At 48.5% G+C, this 13,498-nt stretch overlaps 1 protein-coding gene across 1 annotated transcript in view; it reads right to left on the bottom strand.

Moving 5' to 3' along the window:
• The window catches only part of EDRF1 (erythroid differentiation regulatory factor 1), a 98,261-nt gene that overhangs the window by 55,164 nt on the left and 29,599 nt on the right, over positions 1–13,498 (bottom strand). The window contains 2 exon segments of the mRNA XM_066601135.1: positions 10,300–10,458; positions 12,012–12,238. Coding sequence (XP_066457232.1) covers positions 10,300–10,458; positions 12,012–12,238 — 386 coding nt within the window.

The following is a 13,498-nucleotide window of genomic DNA, read 5'->3' as shown; positions in this document are numbered from 1 at the left end:
ATCTCATTGCTTCTAGTCTTTCCTTGTGCAGATGATAATAGGGCTGATCCCTCTGCACTGTGACAGCCCTTCAGATATTTGTAGACAGCTATTAAGTCTCCTCTCAGCCTTCTTCTTTGCAAGCTAAACATTCCCAGATCTTTTAACCGTTCCTCATAGGACATGATTTGCAGACCGCTCACCATCTTGGTAACTCTTCTCTGAACTTGCTCCAGTTTGTCCATGTCTTTTTTAAAGTGGGGTATTCCAGATGAGGTCTGACTAAGGAAGAGTAGAGGGGGATAATGACCTTACGTGATCTAAACTCTATGCTTCTCTTGATACATCCCAGAATTGTGATTGCCTTTTTGGCTGCTGCATCACATTGTTGACTCATGTTCAGTCTATGATCTATTAGTATACCCAAGTCTTTTTCATATGTGCTGCTGCTTAGCCCAATTCCTCCCATTCTGTATGTGCTTTCTTCATAAAACATTACACAACACCCTTTGAAATTAATGATCCATCTGTCTGAGGCAAAAATGAGCTGGGGCCTCCAGAGAAGAGCTGCACCTAGCAGCAGCTTTCCCTTCTGCATAACAGAATGGAGGTCTACCACACTAAAATATCATTGTGCTCCAAGTTGGTCAAAAATAGAGAAGTCCTTTAAATAGCCTTACAAAAATGTGCAAACAGCATGACTCGGTACTGGTTCTAACATACTGGTTGGTAATCAACAGAGAGCTGCAAGTTGCCATTAGTGCTCCGTGTAAGATCTTCCGAAAAACATCAGATTGTGAAATGCAGCATATGGTTGGGAAGCCGATCAGAAGACGTCGCCGTCAATTCAGCAGATTGACTTGTTACTCAGACTGTGTAAAAGCGCTGTACTCGCATCAAAGATGAGGAGGTGAATATAATGCAGCCTGACAGGCTGATTCTTATATGTCACAAAGAATCAGGAAAACAAGCGGCTCGCACAACCGCCTCCTCCATACATACAGGGGTTATACCAGGGGTGCAGGCAGGACTCACGCACGGCTTCGATAAGTCCTGTACTGGCAAGTGACAGGCACAGGGTTAGTCAGGGTGCATCATACATGAGGCGCTACACATCTGTCGGACACAATGTTCAGGAAGGCCTCCACCACATCAAAAAGTGGAAGCAGGGAAAGGAGGGAGACATTTGATTTTTGCATACCTAAAGTAGGACAAATCCTCGTAATCAGGACATAAGGGAAGGCTCCATTCACACCTGTGTTCCGTTATATCACACGTGTCAAACACAAGGCCCGTCGTCTCCTTTTATGAGGCCCGCCTTCTATGCGATAACCTAAGGGCTCTTTCACAAAAGCCGCAGCAATTTTCAGTCAGCCATGTCACGGCCACAGCACAACCGAAAATCTCATAAACAAGAGGCAGCCGTGACTTGGTCACGGCTGCATCTCCCGTTCATGTGGCTGACCAGGCGGCCCGGGTTCGGCGAGTCTATGCCGAGCCCAGGATACTGCCGGGTGGGGGGGGAGAGACAGTTTAGATCTGCTAAACTGCCCCCCCCCCCCGGCTCTCGGCAAAGGGGAGGTGGTAGGATGGGGCGGGAACCAGTATGCCAAGCTTCCACCCCCTCTCCGCCCCTTGTCGGCTGCCAGCAATGGGAGGGGGCGGGTATTCCGGCATCAGGTCACTTACCACTAGGGCCACTATGGGGGTTAATCCTGGGGCCACTCTTATTACTGGAGTCCCTTACTATTGGGGCCACTGTTATGACTGGTATCGCTATGGGGATCACTGTTACTACTTTGGCCACTATGGGGTTACTATCACTACTAAGGGCCACTAAAGGGGGTCATTGTTATTACTGGGGCCACTACAAGGGTTAATGTTATTACTGGAGTCACTTACTACTGGGGCCACTATCATTACTGGGTCCACTATGGGGTTCATTGTTATTACTGGGGCCACTACTATGACTGGGGTCACTGCTACTACTGTGGCCACTATGAGGTTACTATCACTACTGGGGCCACCATTACTGTACTGTCTTACAAAAACAATCAATCCTTTGAAGGCACTCATATAGCTGATGTGGCCCTCGGTGAAAATACGTTTTGACGCCCCTGCGTTATATGAACAGAAAAATGGGAAACCCTGCAATTGACAGATACTTCTGATGACGGAACCTTACTTTGGTTTGAGGATACGGATGTTCCATTATTGGACCGGCTGCACAGAGTCCCGACCTGAACCCTAGTGAACATCATTGGGATGACCTGAAACATCAGGTCAGGAAATATGAACAGCGTCTGTCTTCTTAAAGAGAATTTGCCAGACATTTGCAGGATGACAGGAGGGAAATACCAGCTGAAGTGTATCAGACGTTAGTAGAAAGTATACCATGGGGAGTATCCAATGTCATTAGGGCCAAAGGAGCCCCACTAAGTATTAACAGATGGAAAAAACTCGATTTGTGTTAATTGCTGTAAAATCCCCTGCTTGTCACGTTAATTGCAGGACACAGCAAGACCTTGGGCATAGTTGCTGTCACTAGGAGGCGACACGAAGCATGAAAAAAAGATGAAGTCCCTACTACAAGCTATACTCTTCCTGCAGACACTGAGTTAAATCTATGTGCATGCAAGCAGTAGGGAGCGAAAGAAGTGGATCAATACAGACCATAACCCTAAAACAAATAGTTCTAGATCAGATTGCAAATAGCTTTGCGAGAAAAACCACCACCAGGGCTAGTAGAGAATAACCAAGTGGGGTGGGTGCCGTGCCCCTCAATGAACGTGATGAGAAAGGGATTTGACGTTAAGGAACAAAAATCCCGTTTTCTTGTCTGCATCATTGGGGGACACAGCAAGACCTCGGGACGTCCTAGAGCCGTATCCAAGAGGGTGGGAAAAAATGGTGGTGTGGTCAGCCTGTTGTGCCCAGTGGGCGCGAGCGAGCATTGTGGACGTAACAGATAATGAAGGTTAAAAGGCGTTCCAATAACTCGGAAAATAAGGGGAAGCTGCAGATTATGAAGAAAATGTGCAAGTTTTGTAAGGTGGCACTAAAGACAAAAAACGAGGCGGTGGTGGTGATGCCCTTGTCTGATCAGAGGTACACCCCACTGAGAAACAGGTATGGACAGACAAGGCAACAGTAGGGAGGGAGGACAGAGACAGCCGGAGATCAAAGGGCCACTGAAGGGCGATACAACGCTTAGGGAGGTTTCTTTCTTTTAAAGGGAATGTACTGTCAGAAAGTGACCCCTTTAACGGGGTATTTCAGTTGTTATTAATTTAGAATTTTGCTTCTTTATACAAAAAGAATTATACAGTTTTTTTAGCATGGTGTGTCCACAGCTCTAATGCAAACCTATGCGTCTCCATGGTAACAGACGTATGTAGTCTGATCCTGCAGTCATATACCTTTCTACCATAGATTTTTCGTAACATACATTTGGTAAATTAGGTAGTTGAGGACAGAGGAAAGAGCCCATGATGCCCGATCAGACTACACAGGGAAGATTTGCTTGTTGTCCGTCACCATGAAGACACGTAGGTCTGCTTTATGAAGACTATTTGCAAAGATGCTTAATTTTTCATTTTACATGCATTGGAGGAATTGAAAAAAAAAATTGGTTGTGAAGATGGACATAGCCTTTAAAGGTGAAGTTAGCCTTTCAATACCAGAGATAAGCGCTGCGGAATATGTTGGCACTATACAAAGATTATTATTAGTAATAGTAATTTTTTTTATTCGTTTTTCCATCAACATAAGTGTATGAGGACTAGTTTTTCACAGGACAAGTGGTATTTTTAATGGTACCATTTTAACCCATTTAGGACCAGCCACAGTAAATTTACGGCGGCTGGTCCTGGGCTTAGAGCACCGCCGATAGTAAAATTACGGCGGTGCTTTAAGTCTCCTGCTCTGTAGAGATGAGCGAGCACCAAAATGCTCGGGTGCTCGTTACTCGGGACGAACTTTTCGCGATGCTCGAGGGTTCGTTTCAAGTAACGAACCCCATTGAAGTCAATGGGCGACCCGAGCATTTTTGTATATCGCCGATGCTCGCTAAGGTTTTCATTTGTGAAAATCTGGGCAATTCAAGAAAGTGATGGGAACGACACAGCAACGGATAGGGCAGGCGAGGGGCTACATGTTGGGCTGCATCTCAAGTTCACAGGTCCCACTATTAAGCCACAATAGCGGCAAGAGTGCCCCCCCCCCCCCCAACAACTTTTACTTCTGAAAAGCCCTCATTAGAATGCATACCTTAGCTAAGCACCACACTACCTCCAACAAAGCACAATCACTGCCTGCATGACACTCCGCTGCCACTTCTCATGGGTTACATGCTGCCCCCCCCCCCCGCACGACCCAGTGTCCACAGCGCACACCAAACTGTCCCTGCCCAGCCTTCAGCTGCCCTCATGCCACGCCACCCTCATGTCTATTTATAAGTGCGTCTGCCATGAGGAGGAACCGCAGGCACACACTGCAGAGGGTTGGCACGGCTAGGCAGCGACCCTCTTTAAAAGGGGCGGGGCAATAGCCCACAATGCTGTACAGAAGCAATGAGAAATCCAATCCTGTGCCACCTCCATCAGGAGCTGCACACGTGGGCATAGCAATGGGGAACCTATGTGCCACACACTATTCATTCTGTCAGGGTGTCTGCATGTCCCAGTCAGACCGCGGTTTTTTTATAAATAGTCACAGGCAGGTACAACTCCGCAATGGGAATTCCGTGTGCACCCACAGCATGGGTGGCTCCCTGGAACCCACCGGCTGTACATAAATGTATCCCATTGCAGTGCCCATCACAGCTGAGGTAACGTCCGATTAAAAGCAGGTGGGCTTCGGCCCACACTGCATGCCCCAGTCAGACTGGGGTTCTTTAGAAGTAGACACATGCAGTTACAATTCCCTGTGGACCCACGGCATGGGTGGCTCCCTGGAACCCACCGGCGGTACATAAATATATCCCATTGCATTGCCCATCACAGCTGAGGTAATGTCGTGCTTAATGCAGGTGGGCTTCGGCCCACACTGCATGCCCCAGTCAGACTGGGGTTCTTTAGAAGTGGACACATGCAGTTACAACTCCCTGTGGACCGACAGCATGGGTGGGTGCCAGGAAGCCACCGGCGGTACATAAATATATCCCATTGCAGTGCCCAACACAGCTGATGTAACGTCAGCTGTAATGCAGGTGGGCTAAAAATTCATTTGATTACACTGTAGGCGAGGGCCCACAAAAATTGGTGTACCAACAGTACTAATGTACCTGAGAAAAATTGCCCATGCCCAACCAAGAGGGCAGGTGAAATCCATTAATCGCTTTGGTTAATGTGGCTTAATTGGCAACTAGGCCTGGAGGCAGCCCAGTTTAACGAAAAATTGGTTGAGGTGAAAGTTTCAACGCTTTAATGAGCATTGAAACATATAAAAATTGTTTAGAAAAATTATATGACTGAGACTTGTGGGCCTAAGAAAAATTGCCCGTTCGGCGTGATTATGTGAGGTTTCAGGAGGAGGAGCAGGAGGAGGAGGAGGAGGAGGAGGAGGAGGAGGAGGAGGAGTAGGAGGAGGAGGAATATTATACACAGATTGATGAAGCTAAAAGGTCCACGTTTTTGATGGTGATAGAGAACAGTGCTTCCATCCGCGGGTGCAGCCTACATATTGTTTAGGTATCGCTGCTGTCCGCTGGTGGAGAAGAGAAGTCTGGGGAAATCCAGGCTTTGTTCATCTTGATGAGTGCAAGCCTGTCGGCACTGTCGGTTGACAGGTGGGTACGCTTATCCGTGATGATTCCCCCAGCCGCACTAAACACACTCTCTGACAAGACGCTAGCCGCAGGACAAGCAAGCACCTCCAGGGCATACAGCGCGAGTTCAGGCCACGTGTCCAGCTTCGACACCTAGTAGTTGTAGGGGGCAGAGGCGTCACCGAGGACGGTCGTGCGATCGGCTACGTACTCCCTCACCATCCTTTTACAGTGCTCCTGCCAACTCAGCCTCGACTGGGGAGCGGTGACACAGTCTTGCTAGGGAGCCAGAAAGCAAAGGCCTTGGAGAATGTTCCCCTGCCTGCACTGTACATGCTGCCTGATCTACGCACCTCCCCTGGTACCTGGCCCGCGGAAATGCGCCTTCGGCCACTAGCGCTGTCGGATGGGAAGTTTACCATCAGTTTGTCCACCAGCGCCCTGTGGTATAGCATCATTCTCGAACCCCTTTCCTCTTCGGGAATGAGAGTGGAAAGGTTCTCCTTATACCGTGGGTCGAGCAGTGTGTACACCCAGTAATCTGTAGTGGCCAGAATGCGTGTAACTCGAGGGTCACGAGAAAGGCATCCTAACATGAAGTCAGCCATGTGTGCCAGGGTACCTGTACGCAACACATGGCTGTCCTCACTAGGAAGATCACTTTCAGGATCCTCCTCCTCCTCTGGCCATACACACCGAAAGGATAACAGGCAAGCAGCATGTGTACCCTCAGCAGTGGGCCAAGCTGTCTCTTCCCCCCTCCTCCTCCTCCTCAACGCGCTGAGATATAGACATGAGGGTGCTCTGACTATCCAGCGACATACTGTCTTCCCCCGCTTCCGTTTCCGAGTGCAAAGCGACTGCCTTTATGCTTTGCAGGGAACTTCTCAAGAGGCATAGCAGAGAAATGGTGATGCTAATGATTGCAGCATCCCCGCTCAGCATCTGGGTAGACTCCTCAAAGTTTCCAAGGACCTGGCAGATGGCTGCCAACCAGGCCCACTCTTCTGTAAATAATTGAGGAGGCTGACTCCCACTACGCCGTCCATGTTGGAGTTGGTATTCCGCAATAGCTCTACGCTGCTCATAGAGCCTGGCCAACATGTGGAGCGTAGAGTTCCACTGTGTCGGCACGTCGCACAGCAGTCGGTGCACTGGCAGATTAAACCGATGTTGCAGGGTCCGCAGGGTGGCAGCGTCCGTGTGGGACTTGCGGAAATGTGCGCTGACCCGGCGCACCTTTCCGAGCAGGTATGACAAGCGTGGGTAGCTTTTCAGAAAGCGCTGAACCACCAAATTAAAGACATGGGCCAGGCATGGCACGTCCGTGAGGCTGCCGAGCTGCAGAGCCGCCACCAGGTTACGGCCGTTGTCACACACGACCATGCCCGGTTGGAGGCTCAGCGGCGCAAGCCAGCGGTCGGTCTGCTCTGTCAGACCCTGCAGCAGTTCGTGGGCAGTGGGCCTCTTCTCTCCTAAGCTGAGTAGTTTCAGCACGGCCTGCTGACGTTTGCCCACCGCTGTGCTGCCACGCCACGCGACACCGACTGCTGGCGACATGCTGCTGCTGACACATCTTGATTGCGAGACAGAGGTTGCGTAGGAGGAGGAGGAGGGTGGTTTAGTGGAGGAAGCATACACCGCCGCAGATACCACCACCGAGCTGGGGCACGCAATTCGGGGGGTGGGTAGGACGTGAGCGGTCCCAGGCTCTGGCTCTGTCCCAGCCTGCACTAAATTCACCCAATGTGCCGTCAGGGAGATATAGTGGCCCTGCCCACCTGTGCTTGTCCACGTGTCTGTTGTTAAGTGGACCTTGGCAGTAACCGCGTGGGTGAGGGCGCGTACAATGTTGCGGGAGACGTGGTCGTGCAGGGCTGGGACGGCACATCGGGAAAAGTAGTGGCGACTGGGAACCGAGTAGCGCGGGGCCGCCGCCGCCGCCATCAAGCTTTTGAAAGCCTTCGTTTCCACAAGCCTATACAGCAGCATCTCTAGGCTGATCAATTTGGCAATGTGCACGTTTAACGCTTGAGCGTGCGGGTGCGTGGCGGCGTACTTGCGCTCGCGCTCAAACAGTGGCGCTAGCGACGTCTGGACGCTGCGCTGAGAGACATTGCTGGATGGGGCCAAGGACAGCGGAGGTGAGGGTGTGGGTGCAGGCCAGGAGACAGTAGTGCCTGTGTCCTCAGAGGGGGGTTGGATCTCAGTGGCAGGTTGGGGCACAGGGGGAGAGGCAGTGGTGCAAACCGGAGGCGGTGAACGGCCTTCGTCCCACCTTGTGGGGTGCTTGGCCATCATATGCCTGCACATGCTGGTGGTGGTGCCTCCCCAGCTGATCTTGGCGCGACAAAGGTTGCACACCACTGTTCGTCGGTCGTCAGGCGTCTCTGTGAAAAACTGCCACACCGTAGAGCACCTTGACCTCTGCAGGGTGGCATGGCGCGAGGGGGCGCTTTGGGAAACAGTTGGTGGATTATTCGGTCTGGCCCTGCCTCTACCCCGGGCCACCGCACTGGCTCGGCCTGTGCCCACACCCTGACTTGGGCCTCCGCGTCCTCGCCCGCGTCCACATCCTCTAGGCCTACCCCTACCCCTCAGCATGCTGTATTACCAGTAGTGCAGAAACAGAACGCTGTAATTAAATGTGCCGCTTATTGGCCCGTGGTTGGAGGCTGACTTCGCTTACAGAACGCCAGGAAATAATTTTGCGCAAGCCTGCTGTAACACTTAGCTGGCTGCATATGAATTTGGAGAACTACTACACCCAGCAGCGACCCAGAACACTGAGGACAGTCACAGGCAGCCCAAATAGATTTTTTTCCCCAAATGTTTTTGCAAAGGCCCACTGCCTATATTCAATCAATATGTCTTCTGTCCCTGCCTAAGCGCTTCTGGCCCTGGAGTATTACTGCAGGGCGCAATGCTCTGCACGGCCGATATACCAAAAAAAAAAAAAAAAGTGCAACACTGCAAAAATCAGCCTCCACACTACTGCACACGGTTAGATGTGGCTTTAAGAAGGACCGTTGGGGTTCTTGAAGCCTAAAATACTCCTAACACTCTCCCTATAGCAGCTCCACCAAGATAGCACTTTCCCTAAAGTATGTCAGAACGCATCTGTGGCGAGCCGCGGGAGGGGCCGATTTTTATACTCGGGTGACACCTGATCTCGCCAGCCACTCACTGCAGGGGGGTGGTCTAGGGCTTGAACGTCGCAGGGGGAAGTTGTAATGCCTTCCCTGTCTTTCTATTGGCAAGAAAAGTGCGCTAACGTCTCAGAGATGAAAGTGAAAGTAACCCGAACATCGCGTGGTGCTCGTTACGAGTAACGAGCATCTCGAACACGCTAATACTCGAACGAGTATCAAGCTCGGACGAGTACGTTCGCTCATCTCTACTGGTCTGCAATCAGTCAGAGGCAGGAACGGGTTATCAGCTGTTAGTGACGGCTGATAACCCTTCCTGCCTTCTGTTTCTCCGATATACAGTGCTCAATGAGCACTGTATGGGCAAAGTGAAAGTAACATGTTCTTTCACTACGGGAGCCTGCAGAGCTGGAGGGTCAGACTTAGACCCTGGCAGCTCTGCATGTGACTAATGTCACCACAGGGGTTGCTTTCCCCTATAACTAGGGCTCCTATGGACGCCCCAGCTACAGTGGGAAAGTGTCAAATAAAGAAAAAAAAACATGTGAATGTCCCCCAGAGGTCTTATATGACGTCATGGGGGACACAGATAGTAAAAAACACAATTACATACATAAGTAAAACAAAATAACAGAATAAAACAACAATACATACAAAAGAAAGAGAATAACACAAAGCAGACGCCAACAAAAACCGTCGCCGTATGCGCCCTGTAAACCAAAACCATACATACTGTATATCAAAACGTCCGAAACAAATAGAGGAACCCATTCCCATACTTTATTTTAGGGTAAATATAAAAATAATGTAAAAAAAAAATTATAAATGTTAAAACAAAATTATTTTTTTAGCTTCTTACCCCCAATAAAACTAAAAAACGGGAAAAAAAGTCAGTGAAAAAGATATAAAAAAATAGTCCCATGTGTCACGGAAAAAAAAAATGCAGCAAAAATAATTTTGGTAGCTACAGGAAAAAAAATAGAGCAGTAAAACCGCCACATGGGTAAAATCCCTAAAAAGTGTCTGGTCCTTAAGGTACAAAACAGCCTGGTCCTTAAGGGGTTAATATACGATCTAATGTACATTATTTTAATGTTTTTTTTCAGTCCTCCTAGGGGACAACAACTAGCGATGCTTTGATCGCTGCTGCAGCATGATGTAATGCTATAGCGATGTTTGGGGGGATTTGAAGGGTTTATAGTGCCAAACAGCGGCGCAGCTGATTGCAGCTCGTGCCCGCGAGTGTTAGTTGTAATAAACAGCTGACGCCCGCGCTGTATGAAGAGAGATCGCCCTGTACGTCCTGTAGTGTTCAGGGGTTAATCAGTTTTTGGTTCTCATTTTAAGCAGGTTAGATAAATGTTCGGTCCCGTTCAGTGTTAAGATGGAGTTGACTTTCCTTACCTGTTCCTGTGCTTTTCTAGAGATGGGGGCGTAGTCCTGCAGCAGAGTGGCCATGGTGAAATAGGTTGTGGACAGCTCCCAGTAAACCGAATCCCAAACAGCTTGATGAGTTTCTCTTTTATTGAGCGACTTTAATGCTTTGTGATAGTAATCAACAGCCTACAAAGACAAGATAAGATGACACGCCGTTACGTGCCCGTTAGCAGCAGGTCGCCAATGACCCATCTATATGTGACGAGCTTCGGGGAAACTATGCTTGGCAGCTTGTCCTAGTGATGCCCGCTCCTGTACCGATAGACAGGAGCGAGTATTGCTGCCATCACTCCGACTCGTTCAAATTCCCGAGGAAGCCAGTAATTTGAACAATTCTTAATGATAATCGCCCCGTATAAATGGGCCATAACCTGTGTACAGGACAACTCAACAGTGTTACATGGATCAATTTGCTCCTGTAGTGGAGCGCCAATCAATGGGATGGGCACTCATCTACCAGGCGTAGACAGCTGTAGAGAGATGCAGAGAGGTGGCCAGCAGCTTCTACACATGCTCACACAGGGCAAAACCTTGAGGGCCCGGCCAGGCTTGTAGGAATCTGCAGAGCCGCAAATACAGAAGCGCCTACAGCTTATAGGACTGCGGTGGCGGCTGCGATCAGTGGAAACAAGCTGTATAGAGACCAGGGAGGATCGTAATTGTAACCGATCCTTCTTCCATGAGGAAACAATCCCGGGGATTTCATACCTAGATGCTACAATTATGGCTGCTGCCGCAGTGGGAACATGAAATCCCAGGTTTCATCTTCCACCAGGTCGGGCCAACCCCATTATCACAAAGAAGTCAGAAGCGAGCCAAATAGGCGACTACCAAACAAACAGATGGGCCGGGCAGATGGTGAGGATAGTGAACTTCTTCCTTGGCCTCCACGTTCCCCGGGCCTTACGCCTCGTGACTTTTGTCTTAGGGGTGGTGGTGGTGGTGGTGGTGGGGTGGACACATTGGATTCTACATCCTTACCACCCTCCATGTATGATCTGCAAGGGGCATCCCAGAAGCCGTTGCATCAGTCAGCCGTGATCCACACCGATCACCTCTGATGGGGGAAGACATTTTTGATGTTGTAAAACTAAAAACTTTCAGTTTCTGTTTCCATTGATATCAAATTTATGTATTAGAGTGTCATTAAAACGAGTTAGGAGTGTTACAAATGATCTTCCCGATATGAAATAACCCTTTACATAAAGGAGCTAAGGAGGGGGGAGGTAAATGCAGACTTACATCTTTGCTTCAGGGAAATAGTGAAAGGCCAGTGTTCCACCCAATTTTACTGTTTATATGCAGAAGTCATTTGTCTAATGTGCTGCGTAACTTTGCAGAAACATAGCATTACTAATATTACACTGATCTGGAGCTAGACTGCAGGTTGAGGAGCTCACATCGCTCACTCCTGCTGATTCAGTGTCTGCACAGAGGCTGCCTTGGCGATTTCTAGACTGGACAGTGTACAACAATCTGCTGTAGAAAGATCTGACTTTCCCCCTGTATTATAAGAACCCAGCTGATAGCAATGTGTCTGATGACAAAAAGCCATGTTCCATATAATATTGAATATAGCTTAGGAATACAATGCGGACTGTAACTCAAATGGAGTGTAATGTAATATACGTCGGCATAGCATGTAATAGCCAACAGCCACTACAACGGGTAATACCCACCTTATTATAGTACAGCGCCTCTTCTGGAGAGAATTCCCCCCTCCTTTCATCATTTCCACTGCTGCAGTGAGCTTGGGCACATATCCTCATCAGCCGCCCCATGTTACACAGTAAGAGGGCAGAGTTTGTCGTATCCTCAATCGATTTAAAGCTGGCAATTCCTCTTTCGAAACTGGAGAAGCTTTTCTTCCACAAGTCTTGCTCAGCGCTAGAGACACCCCGATGTGCTGGAAGATGGCAGAAGACAATGAGTGTTTATAAATGTATTCACACACTAATTATATATCAATTATTACATTAGTCATTTAGAATTACTTTAGTATAATAAATATTCTTACATACATACCACGCACACACTCTCTATATCAAAGTAATGAAGTAATTCTAAACCAATAATGTAATACAACTACTTGGTTCATGGGGCAGGGAGAGGGCATAGAGGGAGATATGCAATATTCCTGGCGACGATGTGCTGGATAGCTTTAGTTTGAAGGGAGTTGTGCTGCAGTTTCTTGCATGCCGGCCAGTTGGGAGCATTGCTGCATGGCTATGGCGCAACCTGTTGGTGGTTGACTACTCAACGGAGAGTGTAGTCTAGACCGACAAACTGGAGCAAGTTCAGAGAAGAGTTACTAGGATGTTGAGCGGTCTGCAAATCATGTCCTATGAGGAACGGTTAAAGGATCTGGGAATGTTTAGCTTGCAAAAAAGAAGGCTGAGAGGAGACTTAGTAGCTGTCTACAAATATCTGAAGGGCTGTCACAGTGCAGAGGGATCAGGGATTTCATTTTCAAACAAAAAAACGAAAATGGGAAGGAAAAGAAAAGGGCTATGTCCTTAAGGGGTTAAAAACAAAAAAAAACAAAAAAACACACACACTTTATTCTGAGTGAGCAGATATGTGGTTTCAAGCGGCGCAGACCTCTTATTCATATAGTTGAATTACAGACTAATAGTCAATTTAGCGAGTAAGTAGCAAGACTTGTGCAATGGGGTGTAAGAAGTAAGCTAAAGGCATGAAGAAAAAAAATGAGCAAAAAACAATCACACGCATACGTTAGCAAATATGTTAATATAATAGTAGGCTTCTAAAATATACAGATGTACTTTTTGACATATTTTGGTGTGTCTGATGAAAAGGTCTTTGCACCTCGAAATGTGTTAGCTGCTGGTTCAGAATAAAGTGTGTTTTTAAAGACACCGATACCATCTATGTGACTCTTTTTGAGTCACTGACCACCAGGAGGTTGTGCCAGAGCCTTAAAGGGGTTGTCCCGCGCCGAAACGGGGTTTTTTTTTTTCAATAGCCCCCCCGTTCGGCGCGAGACAAACCCGATGCATGTGTTGAAAAAAAAAAACGGATAGTACTTACCCGAATCCCCGCGCTCCGGTGACTTCTTACTTACCTTGCGAAGATGGCCGCCCGGATCTTCACCCTCGGTGGACCGCAGGTCTTCTGTGTGGTCCATTGCCGATTCCAGCTTCTG

This window comes from Eleutherodactylus coqui, chromosome 4, assembly GCF_035609145.1.
Source record: "Eleutherodactylus coqui strain aEleCoq1 chromosome 4, aEleCoq1.hap1, whole genome shotgun sequence".
NCBI lineage: Eukaryota > Metazoa > Chordata > Amphibia > Anura > Eleutherodactylidae > Eleutherodactylus > Eleutherodactylus coqui.
This window is presented reverse-complemented; position numbering and strand designations above follow the sequence as displayed.